The sequence below is a fragment of the Rhinoderma darwinii genome, chromosome 3 (genome assembly GCF_050947455.1).
Source record: "Rhinoderma darwinii isolate aRhiDar2 chromosome 3, aRhiDar2.hap1, whole genome shotgun sequence".
NCBI lineage: Eukaryota > Metazoa > Chordata > Amphibia > Anura > Rhinodermatidae > Rhinoderma > Rhinoderma darwinii.
In genome coordinates, this window is record NC_134689.1 from 177653423 (window position 1) to 177675976 (window position 22554).

Consider the following 22554-nt stretch of genomic DNA (forward strand, 5'->3'; position numbering starts at 1 on the left):
GTTTCACTTTTTCACCCTGCACTGTGGATGTTTACTCAATGTTCTTAATAAAATACATGAACAGTTTAAAGTGTAGCTAAATGTTTGACAAACTTCTGACGTCATAGTGACATGTCAGAAGTTTGGATTGGTGGGGGTCCAAGCACTGAGACCCCCACCAATTGCTAGAACGAAGCACTCGCGTGAGCGCTCAGCCGCTTCGTGTCTGTTCGCTAATGATCGGTTGAGAGTACCATACACTGCAATACAAAGGCGATGTTGCTTGATATTCTTTGTTTGAGTCCCCAAGGAGAACTAAAAAAAAAAAAAGAGGTAAATAACGTTTTGTAGATTTTTTTTATTTTTATTTATTTTTTTAATATACCAAAAAGTTCCAAAAAGCCCTCCTTTCCAGTTTTTCCATAAAGTAATGTTACAATATATATATATATATATAAATGTATATCGCAGACCCAGAATTGCTGTTTTTCCATAGGACGAGCGTGTCGGCGGTGTATTACAGCCGGCACTTCCGGGTAACGAGCGTGATCCCGCTAGTTTAACCCGTGAAATGCCGTGGTCAATTGCGACCGCGGCATTTAAATGACTAAAAACAGGGGGGCGACCCCCTGTAACGTTCCAATGGCCTCCCCGTGGTGAGATTGGGGGTGCCGTTAGTTGGCATGGCAGCCTGGGTGCCTGATGAAGGCCCTCAGGTCCGCCACCTTTAGGGTATGTTCACACGCCCTATTTACGGACGTAATTCGGGTGTTTTACGCCTCGAATTACGCCCGAAAATACGGCTCCAAAGCGTCGGCAAACATCTGCCCATTCATTTGAATGGGTTTTACGATGTACTGTGCAGATGGGCTTTATTTTTATGCGTCGCTGTCGAAAGATGGCGCGTAAAAAAGACGCACGCGTCAAAGAAGTGCCTGTCACTTCTTGAGACCTAATTGGAGCCGCTTTTCATTGACTCCATAGAAAAACAGCTCCAATTACGTTCGTAATGGACGCTGCGAAAAACGCCTGCACATGCCGTTACGTCTGTAATTCAAGAGCTATTTTCGCCTGAAAACAGCGCCGTAATTTCATGCGTATCGGACGTGTACATGTGAACATACCCTAAGGCTGGATTCACACGAGGTCATTACATCAGTAATTGACGGACGTATTTCGGCTGCAAGTCCTGGACCGAACACACTGCAGGGAGCCGGGCTCCTAGCATCATACTTATGTACGACACTAGGAGTCCCTGCCTCGCTGCAGGACAACTGTCCCGTACTGTAATCATGTTTTCAGTACAGGACAGTAGTTCCACGGAGAGGCAGGGACTCCTAGCATCGTACATAACTATGATGCTAGGAGCCCGGCTCCCTGCACTGTGTTCGGTCCAGGACTTGCGGCCGAAATACGTCCATCAATTACGGACGTAATGACCTTTTCAGCTTCCCAGTGCATTATATGGTACACCAAATAGTGCCATTAGAAATTAGAACTCGTCCCACAAAAAAAACAAGTCCTCATATGGCTATGTCGATGGAACAATTAAAAAATGTATGGCTTTTGCATTGCGGGCAGGAGAAAAACAAAAAATTAAAAACCCCAAAAATAGTAGCTGACTACGCTATTGATTCCGTCAAAACGACGGAACCCTTGCACAACAGAGACAAACGGAAACCATTGGCTGTGTTTCTAGAACAGTCAGAGATGCGCCAAATTTGGCGCATTTCACTTTCAACATAGTTCAGTTTTAAGACTGCATGCACGCTCTAATTCTCTCTTCAGCTCTCGGCAGACAAGGACGACAAGACTGTTTTGATCTCACAAGACAGATCACACAGCACAGACGCTCTGATACTGTCCGTAGCTGATTGGTAAGTATCACGCCCCCCCCCCGCCATTTACTATAAAAGAAACGCCCCATTGACCGTTCAGGGGGTTATTTACATATCGGGCGCCAAGTTAAACGGCACCGATATCTAAATAACGGAGGAGGCTAGAAACATGGATTAAAGTGACCCAAGGTTTTTGCAGCAGTACCTATTATTACATGGTACACTCAGCTGCACATTTATGTATGGACTGGTGAAAGGTTCTCTTTGAGGGTACGTGCACACGCAGTGAGCAGAAACGTCTGAAAATACGGAGCGGTTTTCAGGCGAAAACTGCTCCTGATTTTCAGACGTTTTTTTAACAACTCTCGTTTTTCGCTGCCTTTTTTACGGCCATTTTTGGAGCTGTTTTTCAATGTAGTCAATGAAAAACGCCTCCAAAAAGTCCCAAGAATTGTCCTGCACTTCTTTTGACGAGCCGTCATTTTACGCGTAGAATAAAGGCTTGTGGGAACAGAACATCGTAATTCCCATTGAAAGCAATGGGCAGATGTTTGTAGGCGTATTAGGGGCGTTTTTTCAGGCATAAATCGAGGCGTAAAACGCCCGAATTACGTCTGAAAACAGTGCGTGTGAACATACCCTTAGAGTAATTAGCCCCATCATGTTTCTCACAGTCATAATGGACCACATTGGGTTAATGTGTGAGGTACATGATGGGGCTAATTACTATTAATGTGAGGCACATGGAGGTACAAATTCATAACACCTCGTGCCTCACATTAATAAGTGAAAGAAAGCAGTTTAAATATTTTTTACAGTGTACACATCCTAAATGACACTATAAATTTGTTGTGCAGATTAGTACAGTCGCGACGATACGAATATGTATATATAGTTTTTTGTTTTTGATTTTTTTATTTAACATTACTTTTAATTTTTGTTATTTTTAAGCTTTAATGTAGTGGCATATATATTTCAGTACATTTGCCCGTGTACTAACCGTACACAGGCAGTTGTTAGGACATACCTAAGTACGCCGTAACAACAGGAAATATGGTAGAACAGCCCTGGAGTCCTTCAATGGACCCTGGGCTGTCTGTCCATATATGGTATGTCCCTGGTGCCCATAAATGGTATGTCCCTGTCACGCGATCCAAGGGGCATCCCCCTTCTCAATCTCCCCTTGAATGCTACGGTCCGCTTTGATCGCAGCATTCATTGGAATAGCGGTGGAGATGAGGCTTCTCATCTCCGCGTTAGAGCGGGGCTGCGGCTGTGTAATACAGCCATTGCCCCGCTCCTGACAACAAGTGCGTGAGCGGTCAGCATGATGTGATACGGACGGCGATTCACTATTGAGTGGCAGCGCTGGCAATAAAGACAGGACATGGGGTGTTTTGCAGTTCGCCCGCCATGTTCTCTGTCTTCAGTGCGAACGCCTCTGCTCATTAGTGCATCACCTCATGCTTACTGCGCGCGCACAGTTGTCAGGAGCGGGGCAATGGCTATATTACACAGCCACATCCCCGCTCTGACTACATTCATGTGTTACAATACTGAACTGCGCCGCCGCACAGCTTAGTATCGAAATACATGAATTAACGGTATTGTACCATTTGAGGGTGTACGGGATCGTAATAGTATTAATATTTAGATGCATCGTGCAACCATAGTTTGTATAAGTGCTGAAGACACAAAATGAAAGGATATTTTAAAATTAAAAACTTGTAAAGTTGCTTTATTTCTTATTTTAAATGCATTGTGGCAAAAAAAAGTTTACAATTTTTTTTAAAAAAAGGCCAAATATTCGGAAAAAAAAATTTCTTAAAAAAAAAAACACGTTTTTCTGACAGAAGTGTCCTTTTCATCAGGCTATAAAATTGCATAAAAAAAAATTGGCAGTATAATCAGCAGTACAATAGACAGATTTCCAGACCTGCTGTAATAGCTCTCTAGAGTATTTGCTTGGAATTCATTTAAAAGCATGGATCTGTGGAGGAGGAAGGTCACTTACTTTAATACATACACCAGATTGTGTCTGTCCATAAATGCTTCCTGTTCAGCTAGGGAACTCGTTTTTCCCTTGACTTAAAGGGAATGTGTCGCTAGAAATTTTTTTTATTTTTATTTTCAGTTAAACAGTTAGTATATAAGTGATTACACATAGTTTTACTTTTTTCACAAGTCAGGAAATATTATAAAATTTTATTATAATTTATAACATTTCCATGTGCTGGTCACTAGAGGGAGCAATTCATAAAATTGCAGCATTGCAATGTGGTAAAGCAACCTCCTTGCTTTATGCTGCAAATTTGGGGTAGACGCACATGCTCTAGTGTGCTCACACAATCCCCCCTCCCTTATCCTGGCTAGTGCCAGGAGGAGGAGGCGGTTGCATCTTCAAACCTCCTACACTGTGTGCCACCATTTTCTGAGCGAGTGCACAGTGTAGGAGTATTAGATACAGTGGTAATCAGACAGTATAACACGAACATAATACACACATCACATACACAAACATAACTTTCCTGCTGCTGCCTCCGCTCCTATTCCTTGCGCCTTCGCATATGGTCGGAAGCCGCGACCGGAAGTAGTCATCTTACTGTCCGGCCGCGGCTTCCGGTCCACATGGCGCCGGATTTCGCTCTGCCGAAGACCTTCCTTTTGGTCTGTGTGGGAGCGGCGCATGCGCCGTTCCCACACAGACGGCGTACGCTATAGTGAATGGAACGGATCCCGTTCGCTGTCTGTGTGGAGATGTATGTGCCGTATTCCATCTCTGTATGTGTCGTTAATCGACACATACAGAGATGAAAAAAAAATGGCAGCCCCCATAGAGAAGTAAAAGTGAGAAAGTAAAAAGTACAACATAAGAACAAATAAATAAAATGTATTTTAACCACATACTAAAAGCAATATTATATAAAAAAATTTTTTTTAAAGAGACTCTGTCACCACGTTATAAGTGCCCTATCTTGTACATAATATTATCAGCGCTGTAATGTAGATCACAGCAGCGTTTTTTATTTAGAGAAACGATCATTTTTGACCAAGTTATGACCTATATTAGCTTTATGCTAATGAGTTTCTTAATGAACAACTGGGCGTGTTTTATTTTTTGGCCATGTGGGCGTTGTACAGAGGAGTGTATGACGGTGACCAATCAGCGTCATGCACTTCTTCATTCATTTACACAGCACATAGCGATATAGCTATATCGCTATGTGCAGCCACATAAACACACTATAACGTTACTCAAGTGTCCTGACAGTGAATATACATTACCTCCAGCCAGGACGTGATGTGTATTCACAATCCTGGCACTACTGTAGCGTGTCTGTGATATTTACAGCAAGGCAAACTTAATCTCGTTTGAAATGACAGGTTATATCCTAATCTCGTGAGATTACGCTTGCCTTGCTGTAAATATCACACAGACACTACAGAAGTATCAGGATTCTGAATAGACATCCCGTCCTGGCTGGTAGTGATGTATATTCATTGTCAGGACACTGCAGTAACGTTATAGTGTGTTTATGTGGCTGCACATAGCGATATAGCTATATCGCTATGTGCTGTGTAAATGAACGGAGAGAAGTGTATGACGCTGACTGGTCACTGATTGGTCAGCGTCATACACTGCTCTGTACAACGCCCACTTGGCCAAAAAGTAAAACACGCCCAGTTGTCCATTAAGAAACTCATTAGCATAAAGCTAAAATAGGTCATAACTCCGTCAAAAATGATCGTTTTTCTAAATAAAAAAACTGCTGTAATCTACATTACAGCGCCGGTCACATCATGGACAAGATAGGGCACTTATAATGTGGTGACAGAGCCTTTTTAAGTGTAAATTTGTATGTCTGTATAAAATGACATTTAGTGAATTTAACATTCGTGTTGCCTTTTGTTGTAGATAGCAAGGATTGCATCTTGGAATCTCTTTCATTGCCAGAAAGTCTCGGTGCTGACTCTCCTCAAGAGGAAAATGTACCACTCCCTTGTATGTTTTGTGAAGAGTCTTATAAAGAGGAAGAGAAGGATGGACTTCTTAAACACATGATCATTGATCATAAGCTGGTCATTGCTGATGTCAAATTAATAGCAAATTTTCGGAGGTAAGTTATTTGTAAATTGTGGTTTCTGCTGAAAATCGGTGCATGTTGTACACCACAAATATGCTGTCTATACTGGTTCATTATTTTTGCTGTTAAATGCAATCATGAAATCTTTAAAGGGTATGTCCATCGTCATTTTAAGCTAAGGCAGGACCGAACATGGCGACCGAGTTTGGCTTTCTGCCTGTCATGCATTCGTCTCTGACATCATCCAGCTCTATCTCTCCTTGCAATAACAGACCACTCCTGCAGAACAAAGGAAACTATATACAGCAGCCAGTAAAAGGCTGCTTGTATTAGCTTCTTGCCAGCAGACAGCGTTTCCAGAGCATGATGGTGGTGAGTAGTAGATTGGGGAGTCTTGTTTTGACCAATGGGATGGGTAGGTTGGGAGATGCTTTTTGTGGCCACTGCTATGACTACTGGGAAGGGGCGCTTTATTGCTGGGGCAGGCTTGTTTTAAGCTGTCAATACACATTCAAGGTTTTTCTGTTAGGGAATTATGAATTTATAGAGGGGTCTCCCATTCAGGACCCAAATCTATTATCCAGAGCAGAGAGAGTATCTCCTGCTCTGGAGGACAAGACATGTCCATGCATTACATGCACAGCCCATTGATGTAAAAATCAACTGTGTCATTCTACTTTTCCCCTGTGGTGGCGTTGCAGTTATATTTAACACTTGCTGCTGCACGGATTGGATTGGAGCTGATCACTGGTGGTCCCGGCAGTGGGATTACTTGTGATCAGGTTATTTTTAGGGAATCCTAACCCAAAGGGATTGTCCTTCTGCCAACAATCTATTACATATGGGGGCATCCTGGCTGGGAAACGAGTGTGTCATGTTGGATTTCCACATGCCTTATTGTTTGTTCTGCAAGGAGATGATCCGCTGTCAGAAGTTTCTCTTTTGAATAAACATGCAAGCTTATGCACGCCTGGCCAACCTGGGGAGAGGATAATTGCTGACTGTACAAACGTTCTTGTTCCTCTGAGCTGCAGCCTGTCTTATAGTCCAGAACTGCATTAACCGTTCTACTGGATATCATTCAGAAGTGGACAAGCTTGTCGTCAGATCCATCCCGAACTGAATAGCTGAAATCATGTAATGCAGTGGGACAGTTTTTACTACATCACTGTACAGTGCAATTGTAAAGACTACGCTTTCCAGAAAGCGGAGAATGCTGGGAGATTTCAGCCCTGAAGAACTGTGAATGTAGCTCTGGACTGTAATATAGGCTGTTACTCAAGATCAGTAAAAGATAAGTAATACAATACCGTATAGTTACTATGTTTCTCCACTTGTAAGCTGTAAAGAAATGTATGATGTAACTGCATAAAAAAAAGTTAAGAATGACTGTTTGCTGATATGCAATCGTACGGGTCAGAAGAACTGATCTGTGGGGGTCTGGGTGCCGAGACCCCCACTGATTGCTAAAACAATGGGTACTCACCTGAGTGCTTCACCTCTTTGCCTGCGATCAGCAATCCTAGTATTCCTAAGATGGACTCGCATAGAAAGTCTGTAAGCGTGCCTTAAAGAGGCTCTGTCACCAGATTTTGCAACCCCTATCTGCTATTGCAGCAGATAGGCGCTGCAATGTAGATTACAGTAACGTTTTTATTTAAAAAAAACGAGCATTTTTGGCCAAGTTATGACCATTTTTGTAGTTATGCAAATGAGGCTTGCAAAAGTCCAAGTGGGTGTGTTTAAAAGTAAAAGTCCAAGTGGGCGTGTATTATGTGCGTACATCGGGGCGTTTTTAATACTTTCACTAGCTGGGCGCTCTGATGAGAAGTAACATCCTCTTCTCTTCAGAACGCCCAGCTTGTGACAGTGCAGATCTGTGACGTCACTCACAGGTCCTGCATTGTGACGGCCACATCGGCACCAGAGGCTACAGTTGATTCTGCAGCAGCATCAGCGTTTGCAGGTAAGTCGATCTTACCTGCAAACGCTGATGCTGCTGCAGAATCAACTGTAGCCTCTGGTGCCGATGTGGCCGTCACGATGCAGGACCTGTGAGTGACGTCACAGATCTGCACTGTCACAAGCTGGGCGTTCTGAAGAGAAGAGGATGTTACTTCTCATCAGAGCGCCCAGCTAGTGAAAGTATTAAAAACGCCCCGATGTACGCACATAATACACGCCCACTTGGACTTTTACTTTTAAACACACCCACTTGGACTTTTGCAAGCCTCATTTGCATAACTACAAAAATGGTCATAACTTGGCCAAAAATGCTCGTTTTTTTAAAATAAAAACGTTACTGTAATCTACATTGCAGCGCCTATCTGCTGCAATAGCAGATAGGGGTTGCAAAATCTGGTGACAGAGCCTCTTTAAGCCTGATCACGCACTCATAGACTTTCTATGTGAGTCCATCTTCAGGCGTGCTGGGATTGCTGATCGCAGGCAAAGCCCTCGGGTGAGCGCTTATGCCGTTCATTTTAACAATCGTTGGCACCCAGACCGCCACCAGTCAAAACGTCAAACCTGTCACAATGACATGTCAAAAGTTTGCTGAAACAACAGTTACTCTTAAACCCCTTGGAGACACGGCCAATTTCAGTTTTTCCATTTTAATTTTTTCCTCCCTGCCTTCCAAAAGCCATAACTTCTTTTGTTTTTTTGTTAACATAGCTGTATGAGGGCTGTTTTTTTTGCGGGACAAGTTGTTGTTTGTCATGGCACCATTTATTGTGCCGTATAATGTACTGGGAAGCTGAAAAATAATTATTTATGGGGTGAAATAGGAAAAAAAAAAACGGTGTCCATCAGGCGATAAAAACTACATGTGCACCTTATTCTACAGGTTTATACAATTACGGCGATACCAAATTTATATGTTTTGTTTTATGTTTTACCACTTTAAAAAAAAATAAAAAAAAAAATTATTTGCTAAAAATAAAAAATGTTTTGCGTCACCATGTTCTGGGAGCCATACCATAACTTTTTTTATTTTTCCGTCAATTTAACAATGTGATGGCTTAATTTTTGTGAGGTGAGCTGTAGTTTTCACAGATACCATTTTGGGGTATAAGCGACTTTTTGATCACTTTTATTTAATTTTTTTTGGAGAGCTAAGGTGACAAAAAAATAGCAATTTATGTGTTTTATAATTTTTTATTTTTACGATCACCGAGCGGGTTAAACAACGCTATATTGTGATAGTTCGGACATTTACGGATGCGGCGATACCAGTTATGTTAACTGTTAAAAAAAATTTTTAACATTACCTTAGGGGAAAAATGGGAAAAAAGTTTTTTTTTGAACTTTTAATCCTTATTTTTTTTTAAACCTAAAAAAAAACTTTTATTGAACTGTTTTTTACTTTTTTTTTTTTTTATTAGTCCCCCTAGGAGACTTAAACCAGCGATCCAACTAATGTATTGCAGTATGTCATGATACGGACAGTCTCCTTTGGAGCTTCAGAGGAGTACAAAGATGGCAGACCTGGGGGCCTTTATTAGGCCCCCAGGCTGCCATAACAACCATTGTAAACGGCTGACCGCAACGGCGTGTTTGAGGGGGCGCCGCACTGATTTTTAACAATTTTAAAAGCTGCGGACACAATTGACCCCGGCATTTAAAGTGTAAGGGTGCACACGTAGTGACCAAAAACGTCTGAAAATACAGAGCTGTTTTCAAGGGAAAACAGCCCCTGATTTTCAGACGTTTTTTGAGCAACTCGCGTTTTTCGTGCCGTTTTCGCGGCGTTTTTTACGTCCGTTTTTGGAGCGGTTTTCATTGGAGTCTATTAGAAAAAAGCTCCAAAAACATCCCAAGAAGTGTCCTGCACTTCTTTTGACTAGGCTGTATTTTTACGCGTCGTCGTTTGACAGCTGTCAAACGACGACGCGTAAATGACAGGTCGTCTGCACAATACGTCGGCAAACCCATTCAAATGAATGGGCAGATGTTTGCCGACGTATTGGAGCCGTATTTTCAGACGTAAAACGAGGCATAATACGCCTCGTTTACGTCTGAAAATAGGTTGTGTGAACCCAGCCTTAAACGGGCGGAATCAAAGTGAACTTTGCTTCCACCCGCTGGAGTGAGGTGTCTGCTGTATAAAACAGCTGTCACCCGCCGAGTATGGAGCGCGCTCCATACCTCCCCTTGGCGACAACACAGTAATAGTACATCGTATGTCGCCATGGGGTTAATAATTTGGAGATTTGGAATTGTTTCTGGTGTACTAAAAGCTTAGAATTGTTTAGCAGTATCTTCTTCAGCGCATATATTCAATTTTTTTTTTATTTTTTTTATATACAAAATATCTTGAAGCACTAATTTGATATTGAAACCTTATGAGACATTTTTACTGTTACCATGGAAAAGCAGCACTTTACAGATTCACTGCAAATCAGTACATAATAATGGAAGGATAAAGTTTAACATTGAAAGTGCCAAACCAGTTATAGCTGTGATTATGCAGTTTTTTTATTATGTGGGCCTGTTTGTTGCTAATACTGGGTTTATATTTGCAGTTTAGAAGGGTTATTATCCCATCAGGACAACCCCTGTCCATATGATGCCTCTGGCGAGCTGTTCATGTAATGTGCAGCTGCAGGGCAAATGTTTGTCAGGTGTGAGCCCAGGGAGCCTGACCTAGCGGCTCACAGATTAAAGGGATTGTCTGTGATGAGACAACCCCTTTAAGACAAATATACAGTACATTTCCCATTACTGATGATCGCTACATGAAGACTCCTATTTAGCCACCTAAACATGTAGCCAGCCACCTAAACATACTTTATCGATTACATTAGCTGAAAAATTGAATAAGCCCATGTCCTGTAGTCCAGTAAATGGGATTGTATTTCAGACTTTTCTTAAGGGTGCAGTTTACCATGTTGTAAAACTTTTAAATTTCACATTGGACAGGCCTGACATGACACGTTCTTTTGGTGCTTCTGGTTTAGCTGGGAATATGTGCTATTTTCACATGGTTCTTGAATGTTTGACATCTGAAGGAGTGGCAGCAGTGCGGTGACCACCCACTTTTAGTGGATTCTATTCCGCACAACTGCTTTCAAATTTCTGTTGGTTTCCCTCTGTAACAGACAGAGTTTTATCTCCACTTTGTTGTAGGGATGTCACGATACCAGAAATTGGACTTCGATACCGATACTTTGTGTAGTATTGCGATTTCGATACCAAAATTATACGTTGCCGACAGTAATAAAAAAAAAAAATGTTCTTCCATTTTCTGATGTGAGGCGCGAGGTGTGATGAATTTTGAAGGTGCCTCACATTAATAGTAATTAACCCCATCATGTTTCTCAGTCATAATGGGTTAATGTGTAAGGTACATGATGGGGTTAATTACTATTAATGTGAGGCACATGGAGGTTAAATTCATCACACCTCGTGCCCCACATTAATAAGTGAAAGTAGTTTTTATTTTTTGACAGCGTACACATCATAAATGATGAAAAAAAAATTGTTGTGAAGGTTATTATGGCCGCGCCAATACTATATTGTGTATGTATAGTACACAGGCAGTTGTTGGGACATACCTAAGTATGCCCTAACAGGAAATATGGTAAGACAGCCCTGGGGTCCTTCAATGGACCCTGGGCTGTTTGGCCATATATGGTATGGCCCTCGATCGCGTCACAGGAATTCCCCCTTCTCATGTTCTCCTGAAGCTGCAGTCCGCTTTGATCGCAGCATTCAGGGGAATAGCGGCGGAGATGAGAGGTTTCTCAGATCTGCGCCGTTATAGAGCGGGGCTGCGGCTGTGTAATACAGACATTGCCCCGCTCCTGACAATAAGTGCACGCGCAGTCAGCCTTAGGAGATGCGGCCGGTGCTGCACTAATGAGTTCAGGCACTGAGGACAGAACATGGGGGTGTTTTGTAGTGCGCCCGCCATGTTCTGTCTTCAGTGCCGCCGCTCATTAGTGCAGCGCTGGCCGCATCACCTCATCCTGACCGCGCGCACATGTCAGGACTCGGGAGCGGGGCAATGGCTGTATTACACAGCCACAGCCCCGGTCTCATACATTCATGTGTTACAATGCTAAGCTGTGCGGCCGCACAGCTTTGTATCAAAATACATGAAACAACGGTATCGAACCGTTTGGGGATGCACAGTATCGAAACAGTATTGAAGCTTCGATGTATCATGACTCCCCACTTTGTTGTCAGGTATGTGGTCTCACATCTAAATATTTACAAAGGTGTTCAGATTTTATTGTGGAATGTTGTAAGTTGCTATTCAAAGGGCAGTTTACTGGGCTGCCAGTATGTTACTCTATATATAGTGTAGCCGTGAGAGTACGATGTTTAACTTGTGCTTATTCGTTCCATGCTTTGTAAACTTACATTTTCTTATTTTCTAGATATATTATATATTGGAAAGAAAGATTTACAAAGCAAGAAATCACAGATTTTTGTTCAGTAATAAGAACCAATTCTCAAGCACCCGAAGGTTGGTATAATTGTGATGGAGGCTCTGAAAGAGCACTGTACTGTAAATTCCACTTTTCCCTCTTTCTAAGACACGTTTTTTTCCACTGGTGGTTTAGTCATTTGTATTTTTCTTAACGTTATGTCGTTACTGTATGGAAAATCAACTTTCCATGCACTATCATTATGAGCTTGTGTTGGGATTGTGCTTATACAAAGCAGCCAATCTGGACCAACCTTACAGTTTAGAATACCATTCAGCATAGTTGCAGTTGTTTTTAATAAAAGCTTTGCCTAATGGAGCATTACTCATGGGGTTGTGGCCTATGTATAGTTTTTTTTTTTTTTAGACCTTTTTAGCTGGAATACAGCTTTTAACTAGATAAGTTTATTTTGCTCTTTGGTTTTAAGTTAAATGTTAGGGCACGTTTTTAATCAGTGGCTTAAGGTAGTGCTTCTCAAATTATGAGGTAAGGCTTCCTCCCCTCTCACAGCATGAGTCTTACAAATGCTGAGGCAGAGAGACTACAGCATGATCCCCCTACTCCCTTTCCTGTTCTCTGTGTCTTCAATTACTGTGTTAGGGTATGTTCACACACTTAGCAAAAAACGTCTGAAAATACAAAGCTGTTTTCAAGGGAAAACAGCTCCTGATTTTCAGGCGTTTTTTTTTAGCAACTTGCGTTTTTCACTGAGTTTTTTTACGGACGTTTTTGGAGCTGTTTTTCTATAGAGTCAATGAAAAACGGGCAGGTAAAAAAATGCCCCGTCGGAACAGAACGCCGTTTATCCCATTGAAATTAATAGGCAGATGTTTGGAAGCGTTCTACTTCCGATTTTTCGGCCGTTTACGGGCCGAAAAACGGCAGAAAATAAGCCGTGTGAACATACCCTTACTGAAGACAAGTGTTTTGGTGACTGAAGAGGTTTCTGAGCCTTTACAGAAAACTGCAGGAAGGTAAGGAACGACAGGCTGCTATAAAGTGGGAAAGATGTAACTTTTTCCTAACGAGATATATTACAGTTTCATGTATCTTACATTTAACATTGTGTAATCTCATGATATTACTGGTGGCCATTTGACCTTTGGTTTGCGGATCTCTTAGCTGTTGTTAACGCTCCAACATTTATTGCGACGAAGGGTCCTATTACACAGCCCGATGTGAGCCGTGTAAACTAGCGCCGATCAACGAGACCGCTCGTTGATCAGCGCTCGTTTGCTCCTTTGACACGGAGCAATGGTTGGATATGTATTGGGAAGAGCAATTGTTACTATGAACACTCGTCCCTATGCATTTTCATCATGTCGGCAGCACGTCTCCGTGATTACACAGGAAGATATGCTGCCGACAACTATGATTTTTAATGCTGCATAAAAAAGCAGATCAGCCAATGAACGAGCATTTGCACGTGTAATAGGGCCTTAAGATACTTTTGCACACTATAATCCTATAAAAGTCAATCGGAGCACTGTCAACAGTACTGTGGAGATCTGCAAACTAAAAGCTGAATGGGCATGGAGCTCTCGTTGCTGTGCCCCTTCACTCTAGCGATCGCTGAGGATGCTATCTTACGGACCTCCACCTATGAAAACTTCTAACGTGTTTCTATGACACATCACAAGTTTCAAAGTTTAAAAAAATAAATAAAATGGAGTTACACTAGTTTGGCTATTTTATACAGTTATTATATTTCCTCACCTGCAGACCAGCAAGAAAACTACTTCCTCTTGTGTGATGTTTTACCAGAAGACCGAATTCTGCGGGAAGAGCTCCAGCAGGAAAGATTGGTAAATAATCTGGAATCGCAGCATGCCTATATTAATGTACAGCTAACTGAAATGGTGGTACATCCAGTCAGATTTTGTTTTGCTTTTTAACCCCTTCCTGCCACAGACATTTTTATTTTTGGTATTTTCTCTCCGCATTCCAAGAGTCCTAACTTTTTTTTATTTTTCCGTCGACGTTGTCGTATGAGGGCTTTTTGTTTTGCAGGACGAGATTTAATGGCACCATTTAATGAAACTTTTAAAAATTGTGTGCTGTGGAATAGAAAAAAACCCAGAAACGCTTCGATTGTTAGAGCAGGGTGTTAACTGTAATGTACAGCTGACACCCGCAGCGTATGGAGCAAGCTCAGTCCCTTCCTCCCCATGTACGGCAGATGTCGGGAAGGGGTTAACCACTGTGTCGAACCTTAATAGCTGTTTTTTATCTTTCCTTTCTTGGTAAATAAAGTTTAACCCCTTAATGACCAGCCTATTTTAAACCTTAATGACCAAGCTATTTTTTACATTTTCCATCGACTAATTCAAAGAGCTATAACTTTTTTATTTTTGCGTCGACATAGCTGTATAAGGACTTTTTTTTTTTTTTTTTTTGCGGGACAAGTTGTGTTTTTTAATAGCACCATCTTTGGGTACATATAATTTATTGATTAACTTTTTTTACGGGGGGGGGGGGTAATAGAAAAAAACAGCAATTTCGCCACCCTTTTTTGCATCCTAAATTTACGCAGTTTACTGTGTGGTATAAATAACACTAACTTTATTTAGCGGGTTGTTACAATTTCAACGATACCAAATTTATATAGATCTTGTATGTTTTGCTACTATTACACAGTGAAATCTTTTTTTTTTTTTTTTTTTAATTATTTGTTTTTGTGTCTCCATATTTGAAGAGCCATAACTTTTTTTTTTTTCCCGCCGATGCAGCTGTATGAAAGTTTTTTGTTTTTTTTTGTTTTTTTTTGCGGGACGACTTCATTGATACCATTTTGGAGTACATGCGACTTTTTGATCACTTTTATCACATTTTTTTTTTAAGGTGGGATTGACGGAAAACATGTTTTTTTTTTATTTTATTTTCTACGGCGTTCGCCGAGCGGGTTAAATTATGTAACAACTTTATAGTTTGGGTAGTTACGGATGCGGCGATACCAAATATGTGTAACTTTTTTTTAATAATAAAGCCGTTTGTGAGGAAAAAAGTGGGTTTTTATTTTTTTTATTTTATTTTTTGTAAATTTTTTATTTATGAAACTTTTTTTTTCTACTTTTTTTTTTTTTACCAGTCCCACTAGGGTACTTCACTATCCGATCGTCCAATCGCTATAGATTTACTTCACTTAATTCTAACTTCGTCATCTGGTAAATGAATGCATCATATGACCGTATTTACCTCCCCCACTGTATTTTACAATGTTGAGGGCGGTGTGCAGTTCTCTTAGACCATAGTCATTCTAGGACATTCTAGCATATCTGTGAAATAGACTGCAGTAGTCACACCCTCATTCAGCTGCTCAGCTTGTAAACACTGGGCTTCCTAAATCACCTGCTGACTGACAAGTAAGCAAGGGTTTGCTTTTTATGTTCATAATTTTTTTTTCTCCATTCAGTTTTTTAGGTTTTCGTGTTCCGTTTTTGTATTTAATACTTTTGTTAACTTGCTTCTATAAATGAAAAGTATCCTCACTTCATTCACTTATCTACTGATGAAATGATCAAGAATACTACATTACATTTTTGCTTTAAATTTAATGTCTTTAATTTGATTTTAAAATCTGATTGTATTTAGTATATGATCGCACATGTAGACTGTCAAAAGAGCTTTCTCATTTCTTCTGTAATACATGCAGCTACAACATACTTGTTTTTCTTATAAATAAGTGGGCTGCATCGCCTCTTCATAATTCTAGGAAGTGCTTCATACATATTTCGGTCCACATCCTGCCGTCACTCTTAGCTGTCCTAGTTCTGCTCAGTGTCTTCAGCAGCACGCTTTCGGCACTCGTTGTATTTGCATCTCAGACCTTGTTTTCGGATCCTGATTTCAACAACCCTTCTTTTCTCCACATCTATCCTAGTTCTTCATTACAATGCAGTTGCTTCCAGTGTCAGGATAATGGATGCGGTCTAGCCTAATATAGTTTCCATCAGCAACAGACAGCTCCGTTTTTAAACAGTCAGCAAGAACATTTATTTGTTGGAAGGGAAAATAATATGCTGAACTTTTTTTTTTTTTCTTTTTTCTAAATTCTGTTTTGTTTCTTTATATTCTAAACCTTTAAGTGAACAAGCAGTATGGTTATTATGAAGAAAAATAACTTCATTGAAATAATAAGACTAAAATAGTAGTTAATGACAGAAAATACTTTTATTGATGCGGGACGCGGCCACATAAAAAGTCACAAAGCATATGAGTATCTAGGCTATTTGGAGGTAAACTAGTACCAGTGAAGGTGCAGTCGAGTTCATGTGTGGAAATCAGGGTCCCCTGCACACGTAGCATACTTGCTGCAGATTTTCCATCTGAAAATCTGCAGCATATTACAGTAGCCGCAAGGTGGGTGACCACACTATGTGCAAAATCTCCTTGCAGAAATTGATCTGTGGGGCAGGTTTTTTTTAGTCTGCTGCATGTCAATTTATGCTGCGGTATGTTGGGCGTTTGTTTCAGAGAACAACAACCCGGCTGGTCTGTGTTTTGCCGGCCTCCTGGGATAACCTTTTTGTCCTAATGTAACCGCTGTAACCAGCCATAGGCTGCAGCGTCACATGGTACGAGCCTTTATAACAGAAGGCCAGCTTAGCAGAGACCAGCAGGAATGTATAGCTCAGTATTTTATTTTCTTAAATCCCCCCCCCTCTTCTCCGCAGTGGCATATTTGGCCAAAAATCAGACTGTCTGCCGGCATTTTCTACAGCAAATCCAACCTGTGTGCATTAACCCTAAAAGAGTACTATAAGGCCTGGCTCCCAAACGCTGAATTTCCGCTTTGGAATTCTGTGCGGAAATTCTGCAGCATTTACAGTAGCAGCAAAGTGGATGAGATTAAGAACATCTTAAACGTTAATAAATTGACCTGTGGTGCGGAATTAAAATCTGCAGCATGTCCACTTATGCAGCGTTTTCATTGCTTTTCTGTTGCGTTTTTTCCCCAGTGAAATCAATGGGAATGCAAAACCTGAAACAGAAAGCCATGTGTTGTGACTTTTGCAACGAATTTGCAGCGATTTTGTTGCAAAAATTGCAAGTCAGAAAAAAAAAATCCTACTTACCCAGAATTCTATGCTTCTTCCTGCAGTCTGGCCTCCCGGGATGACGTTGCATCCCTTGTGACCGCTGCAGCGTCGCATGGCCTGCAACATCATCCAGGAAGGCTGGACTACGTGCAGAGAAGTGGGAGGGGGTAAGTATGATAGTTTTTTTTCTCCCCAGCGCTTTTTCCGCATTGGAGATGTGGTGCGATTTTTCAGAGCGAAGGTACTGCGGGTCGGATACGCTGCGCAGTGTTATGCAGCGTATCCGACCCATGGGAGCCCGGCCTAAGAAGAGTGCCTGGAATAGTACCAGACTCCACCTTATTCAAATAATCCCTTTTATTGTGCCATGTTACGGCACATTAAGTTTAAAAACAGAGTGCCCTGTAAAGATTGGCATTTGCCTCTGTAAGGCTGCGGTCGTTGAAATCAAAAGATGCCCATTAATTGACCCACAATCTAAAAAATGTTGTCCAAACCAGAGAAAACCATTGATTTCAGATATCCTCTTTTCAGACTCCGTACAATAAAATAGTATATTCTTCTTTTTAACAAACAACGCTGATGTATGTTGTAATATTGAGACCTCAAAGCTCAATAACTTTTAAAGGGATTCTCTGCCTTGTGAAATAACTTTTTGTTAGAAGGATCCCCTGAGTATAAGGTGATCACAGGGCGTCCCTCTACTGGAAACCACAATGATGATCAGCTGTTATTTGTTGGGGAATCTGACAGAAAGTATTTCCTTCTGTCGTGGCACTGCAGGAAAAATTAACCCCTTAAGGACGCAGCCGAGTTTTGGCCTTAAAGAGGCTCTGTCACCACATTATAAGTGCCGTATCTCCTACATAAGATGGGCGCTATAATGTACAGTGACAGCAGAGCTTTTTATTTAAAAAAGATCTATTTTTACCACTTTATTAGCGTTTTAGATTTATGCTAATGAGTTGCTTAATGCCCAAGTGGGCGTATTTTCACTTTAGACCAAGTGGGCGTTGTGGAGAGGAGTGTATGACGCTGACCAATCAGCGTCATGCACTCCTCTCCATTCATTTAGTCAGCGCATAGGGATCCTTTTAGATCGCTATATGCTGTCTTATACTAACACATTAACAATACTGAAGTGTTTAGACAGTGAATAGACATTCCACGGGATGTCTATTTACAATCCCTGCACTTCATTACTGTTTCTATGGTAGTTACAGCAAAGGAAGCGTGATCTCATCATTTACCGCGTAATCTCGTATGCCATTTCAATATCCAATATATTGTGCCCAGCATGCGCCACCGGAGATACATACCCTATAAATTGTAATGTGGGTTCTCCTGGGTACGGCAATACCCTACTATTAACATTTCCTTTCTTGCCAGTTTGGGGAACTTCTCATGGAAAGTGTTGCCCTGGTACGATGCGTGTGGCCTCGCTTCCAGAAGTACTGGAAGCCCCCCCCCCCCCCCCCCCGTTTTTGTCCCTAGATTAGGTTCGTGATAAACACCTCTTGAAATTCCAGGAAAGTTCCCGTCTGGCCTGCACATCGATGTAGCACGTACGCATTGTAGAATGCCATCTGTATGATGTGCCCGGCCAGCTTCTTATACCACACCGCATGGCTGTAGGGCTTCAGGACTTGATCTGACAAGTCCACCCCTCCCATGTACCTATTGCAGTCCAGGATGCAGTCTGGTTTGGGGGTCTCTGTACTGTTACCTCGTACAGGTACATGGGTACTGGTGTGGCCATGTATTGTCGTCAATACAGGGACATCTCTCTTGTACTTGACACACAATAGGTGTTGCTGCTAGATTGTGCCCTGCTGTCACCCCTTCTGAGTTTTTCCCAAGCAGAGTCTTAGGGAGGCCTCTCAGATTTCTTCTAGTAGTGCCGCATGCCGCAGGACTTCTGGATGCGAGGCACTTGCAGAGTGGGGCAGTGGTATAAAAATAATCCAGGTAGAGGTTGTAACCCTGGTCCAGCAGTGGGTGCACCAAATCCCACACAATTTTTGGCATTAACTCCCAGTAAAGGGGGGGGGGGGCATTCTGGTGTCCTTCCCTTCATATATCCTAAATTTGTAGGTATACCCTGATGCACTCTCGCACAGCTTATACATCTTCACGCCATACCTTGCCCTCTTACTCGGCAGGTACTCGCGGAATTGAACCCTCCCTTTAAAATGTACCAGGGACTCCTCAATAAAAATGCACTTCTCAGGGGTGTATGCTTGGGAAAACGGGCACTAAAATGGTCTAATAGGGGTCTCCGTTTATACAAACGGTCAAAACTGGGGTCATCTCGGGGTGGGCACTGCTCATTGTCAGCATAATGTAAAAAGCGAAGTATTACCTCATTTTTTTTTTAGGTTCCAGTTCAGTTCTGAAGTTGCTTTGAGGGCCCATATATTAGAAACCCCTATGAAACACCCCATTTTAGAAACTAGACCCCTCAAAGTATTCACAACAGCATTTAGAAAGTTTATTAACCCTTTATGTGTTTCACAGGAATTTAGAGCAAAGTAGAGGTGAAGTTTACATATTTCTTTTTTTTGTTAGAAAATCCTTTTTATTCAATTTTTTCCTGTAAAACAGAAGGTTTTACCAGAGAAACGCAACTCAATATTTATTGCCCAGATTCTGCAGTTTTGAGAAATATCCCACATCTGGCCCTAGTGTGATAATGGACTGAAGCACCGGCCTCCGAAGCAAAGGAGCACCTAGTGGAATTTGAGGCCTCCTTTTTATTAGGCACCATGTCCGGTTTGAAGAGGTCTTGTGGTCCCAAAACAGTGGAAACCCCTAAAAGTGACCCTATTTTGGAAACTAGACCCCTTGAGGAATTCATTGTAGTTTTCATGGGGTGCATGCGGCTTTTTGATCAGTTTTTATTCTATTTTTAAGAGGTGTGGTGACTAAAAAAACAGCAATACTATTATTGTTTTTTATTCTATTTTTTTTTTTTTTACAGCGTTCACCGTGCGCTATAAATGACATATTTATTTTATTCTGCGTGGCGATATGATTATGGCGATACCAGATGTTTATAGTTTTTTTTATGTCTTATGGTGTTTGCACAATAAAATAATTTCTGGAAAAAATCATTTACTTTTTGTATTGCCATATTCGGAGCCATACCTTTTTTATTATTCCATCAATAAAGCCGTGCGAGGACTTATTTTTTGCGTAACGAACTTTAGTTTCGATCAGTACCATTTTTAGGTACATGCGACTTTTTGATCTCTCTTTATTCCATTTTTGGGAGGTGAAGTGACCAAACAATTGTGATTGTGGTACGGTTTATTATTATTTTCTTTTATGGCGTTCACCACGCGGGATAAATAACGAAATAATTTTGTAGTTCAGGCCGTTACGGACGCGTCGATACAAATTATATATAGTTTGTTTATTTTTATTAATAATAAAGGACTGATAAGGGAAAAAGGGGGATTTTTACTTTCATTACTTTTAAAACTTTGATTTTCTTATTTTTACACAACTTTTATTACTTTGTCCCACTAGGGGACATGAGGGCAGGAAGCCCTGATTGCAATTCTAATACACTGCACTACATGCGTAGTGCAGTGTATTAGAGCTGTCAGCTACTCACTGACAGCAAGCATAGTGGGTCCTGACTTTGTCAGGACCCACTAGGCTTCCGTAGATGGCATAGCCGGACGCCATTATTAGGCGTCCGGTTGCCATAGCAACCATCGCTGCCCGCTATCACGTAGCGGGCCGTCGGTGGTTTAACTCCTAAAAATCGACAATCGCTTTTGAACGTGGCTTCTAAGGGGTTAATCAGCGGGGACACAGTGATCGGTCCCCGCTATAGGAGCTGTGGCAACTGCTGTATGAGACAGCAGCTGTCACAGCTCTTGTATGTGTCGGGAAGACGGCCAAAATGGCCGTTCCTCCCGTGACGTACTATTAGGTCATGGTGCACGAACACTACAGCTACCATGACCCAATAGTACGTCCAGGAGCGGCAAGGGGTTAAAGAAGCAATATATAGTGTCCATTGAAATCAATAGGCTGTCTGTGTAAGGGTTCATTCACACGCATATGAAAATATGAATCAAAAACTGATGACAAATACATTTTTTATTACAATTCTGTTTTTGTATTCTGAATTGTCTATTTTCATCCGTATGTGCTTTTTTTTTTTTTTTTTTTTTTTTAAAAGGATTAAAAAAATGATTTCTGTTTTTGTAAGCTTTTGTAATATTGGAGAAATATGGATGATGGGAAAAAACCACATTTGAACTATGCAAACACGGAGCATGCGTTTTTAAATTTAACCCATTGACTTCTATGGGCTATAAATGGTACCCATACGCATCCATTGGAACATGTTGCATATTGAAAAAATGCCATGCAATTAAAAAAATGTGCGTATAAAAAAAGGATGTGAATAAAACCATTTAAATGTATTGGCAGCATTTTTTCAATGAAACAAAATTGGAATTAATATGGATCTTTAATTTGTAGGTGTAATCTAGTGCAAGAGACTTTTTATATGCACTCTCTGCTCTGGCTAACAGATGAGGGTCCTTTAGTAACTCAGAATTCCCTAATCTGCTATTTTCAAAATGGCTTTTCTAAACCAATAAAAACCATCTAAAATATGCTTAATCTAGAAATGGCATTAAAGAGGCTCTGTCACCACATTATAAGTGGCCTTTATTGCACACAATGTGATCGGCGCTGTAATGTAGATTACAGCAGTGTTTTTTATTTAGAAAAACAATCATAGTTATGACTTATATTAAATTTATGCTAAGGAGTTTCTCAATGGACAACTGGGTGTGTTTTACTATATGACCAAGTGGGCGTTGTACAGAGGAGTGTATGACGCTGACCAATCAGCGTCATACACTCCTCTCCATTCATTTACACTGCAGATAGCGATATAGCTATATCGCTATGTGCAGTCACATAAACACACTATAACATTACTGCAGTGTCCTGACAATGAATATACATTACCTCCAGCCAGGACGGGATGTGTATTCAGAATCCTGACACTTCTGTAGCGTCTCTGTGAGTTACAGCATTTAAACAGCATTTAAACTTTAAACAGTATTTAAAGTTTAGTCTGTCAAACAGTCCCTACAATTGTTTATTCAATACTAAATTGAATACTTATCTAAGGTTGCCTCGTTAT

General features: G+C 41.1%; 1 protein-coding gene across 2 annotated transcripts in view; it reads left to right on the forward strand.

The window, feature by feature from the left end:
• ZNF277 (zinc finger protein 277) overlaps window positions 1–22554 on the forward strand; it is a 72828-nt gene that overhangs the window by 14117 nt on the left and 36157 nt on the right. For both annotated transcript variants that reach the window (XR_012882394.1, XM_075857087.1), the window contains exons 2-4: window positions 5734–5935; window positions 12289–12377; window positions 14062–14144. Coding sequence is in view for 1 of the 2 variants with exons in the window: in XM_075857087.1 (XP_075713202.1) it covers window positions 5734–5935; window positions 12289–12377; window positions 14062–14144 (374 nt within the window). In the remaining variant the exon portion in view is untranslated. The remainder of the gene's footprint in view (window positions 1–5733; window positions 5936–12288; window positions 12378–14061; window positions 14145–22554) is intronic.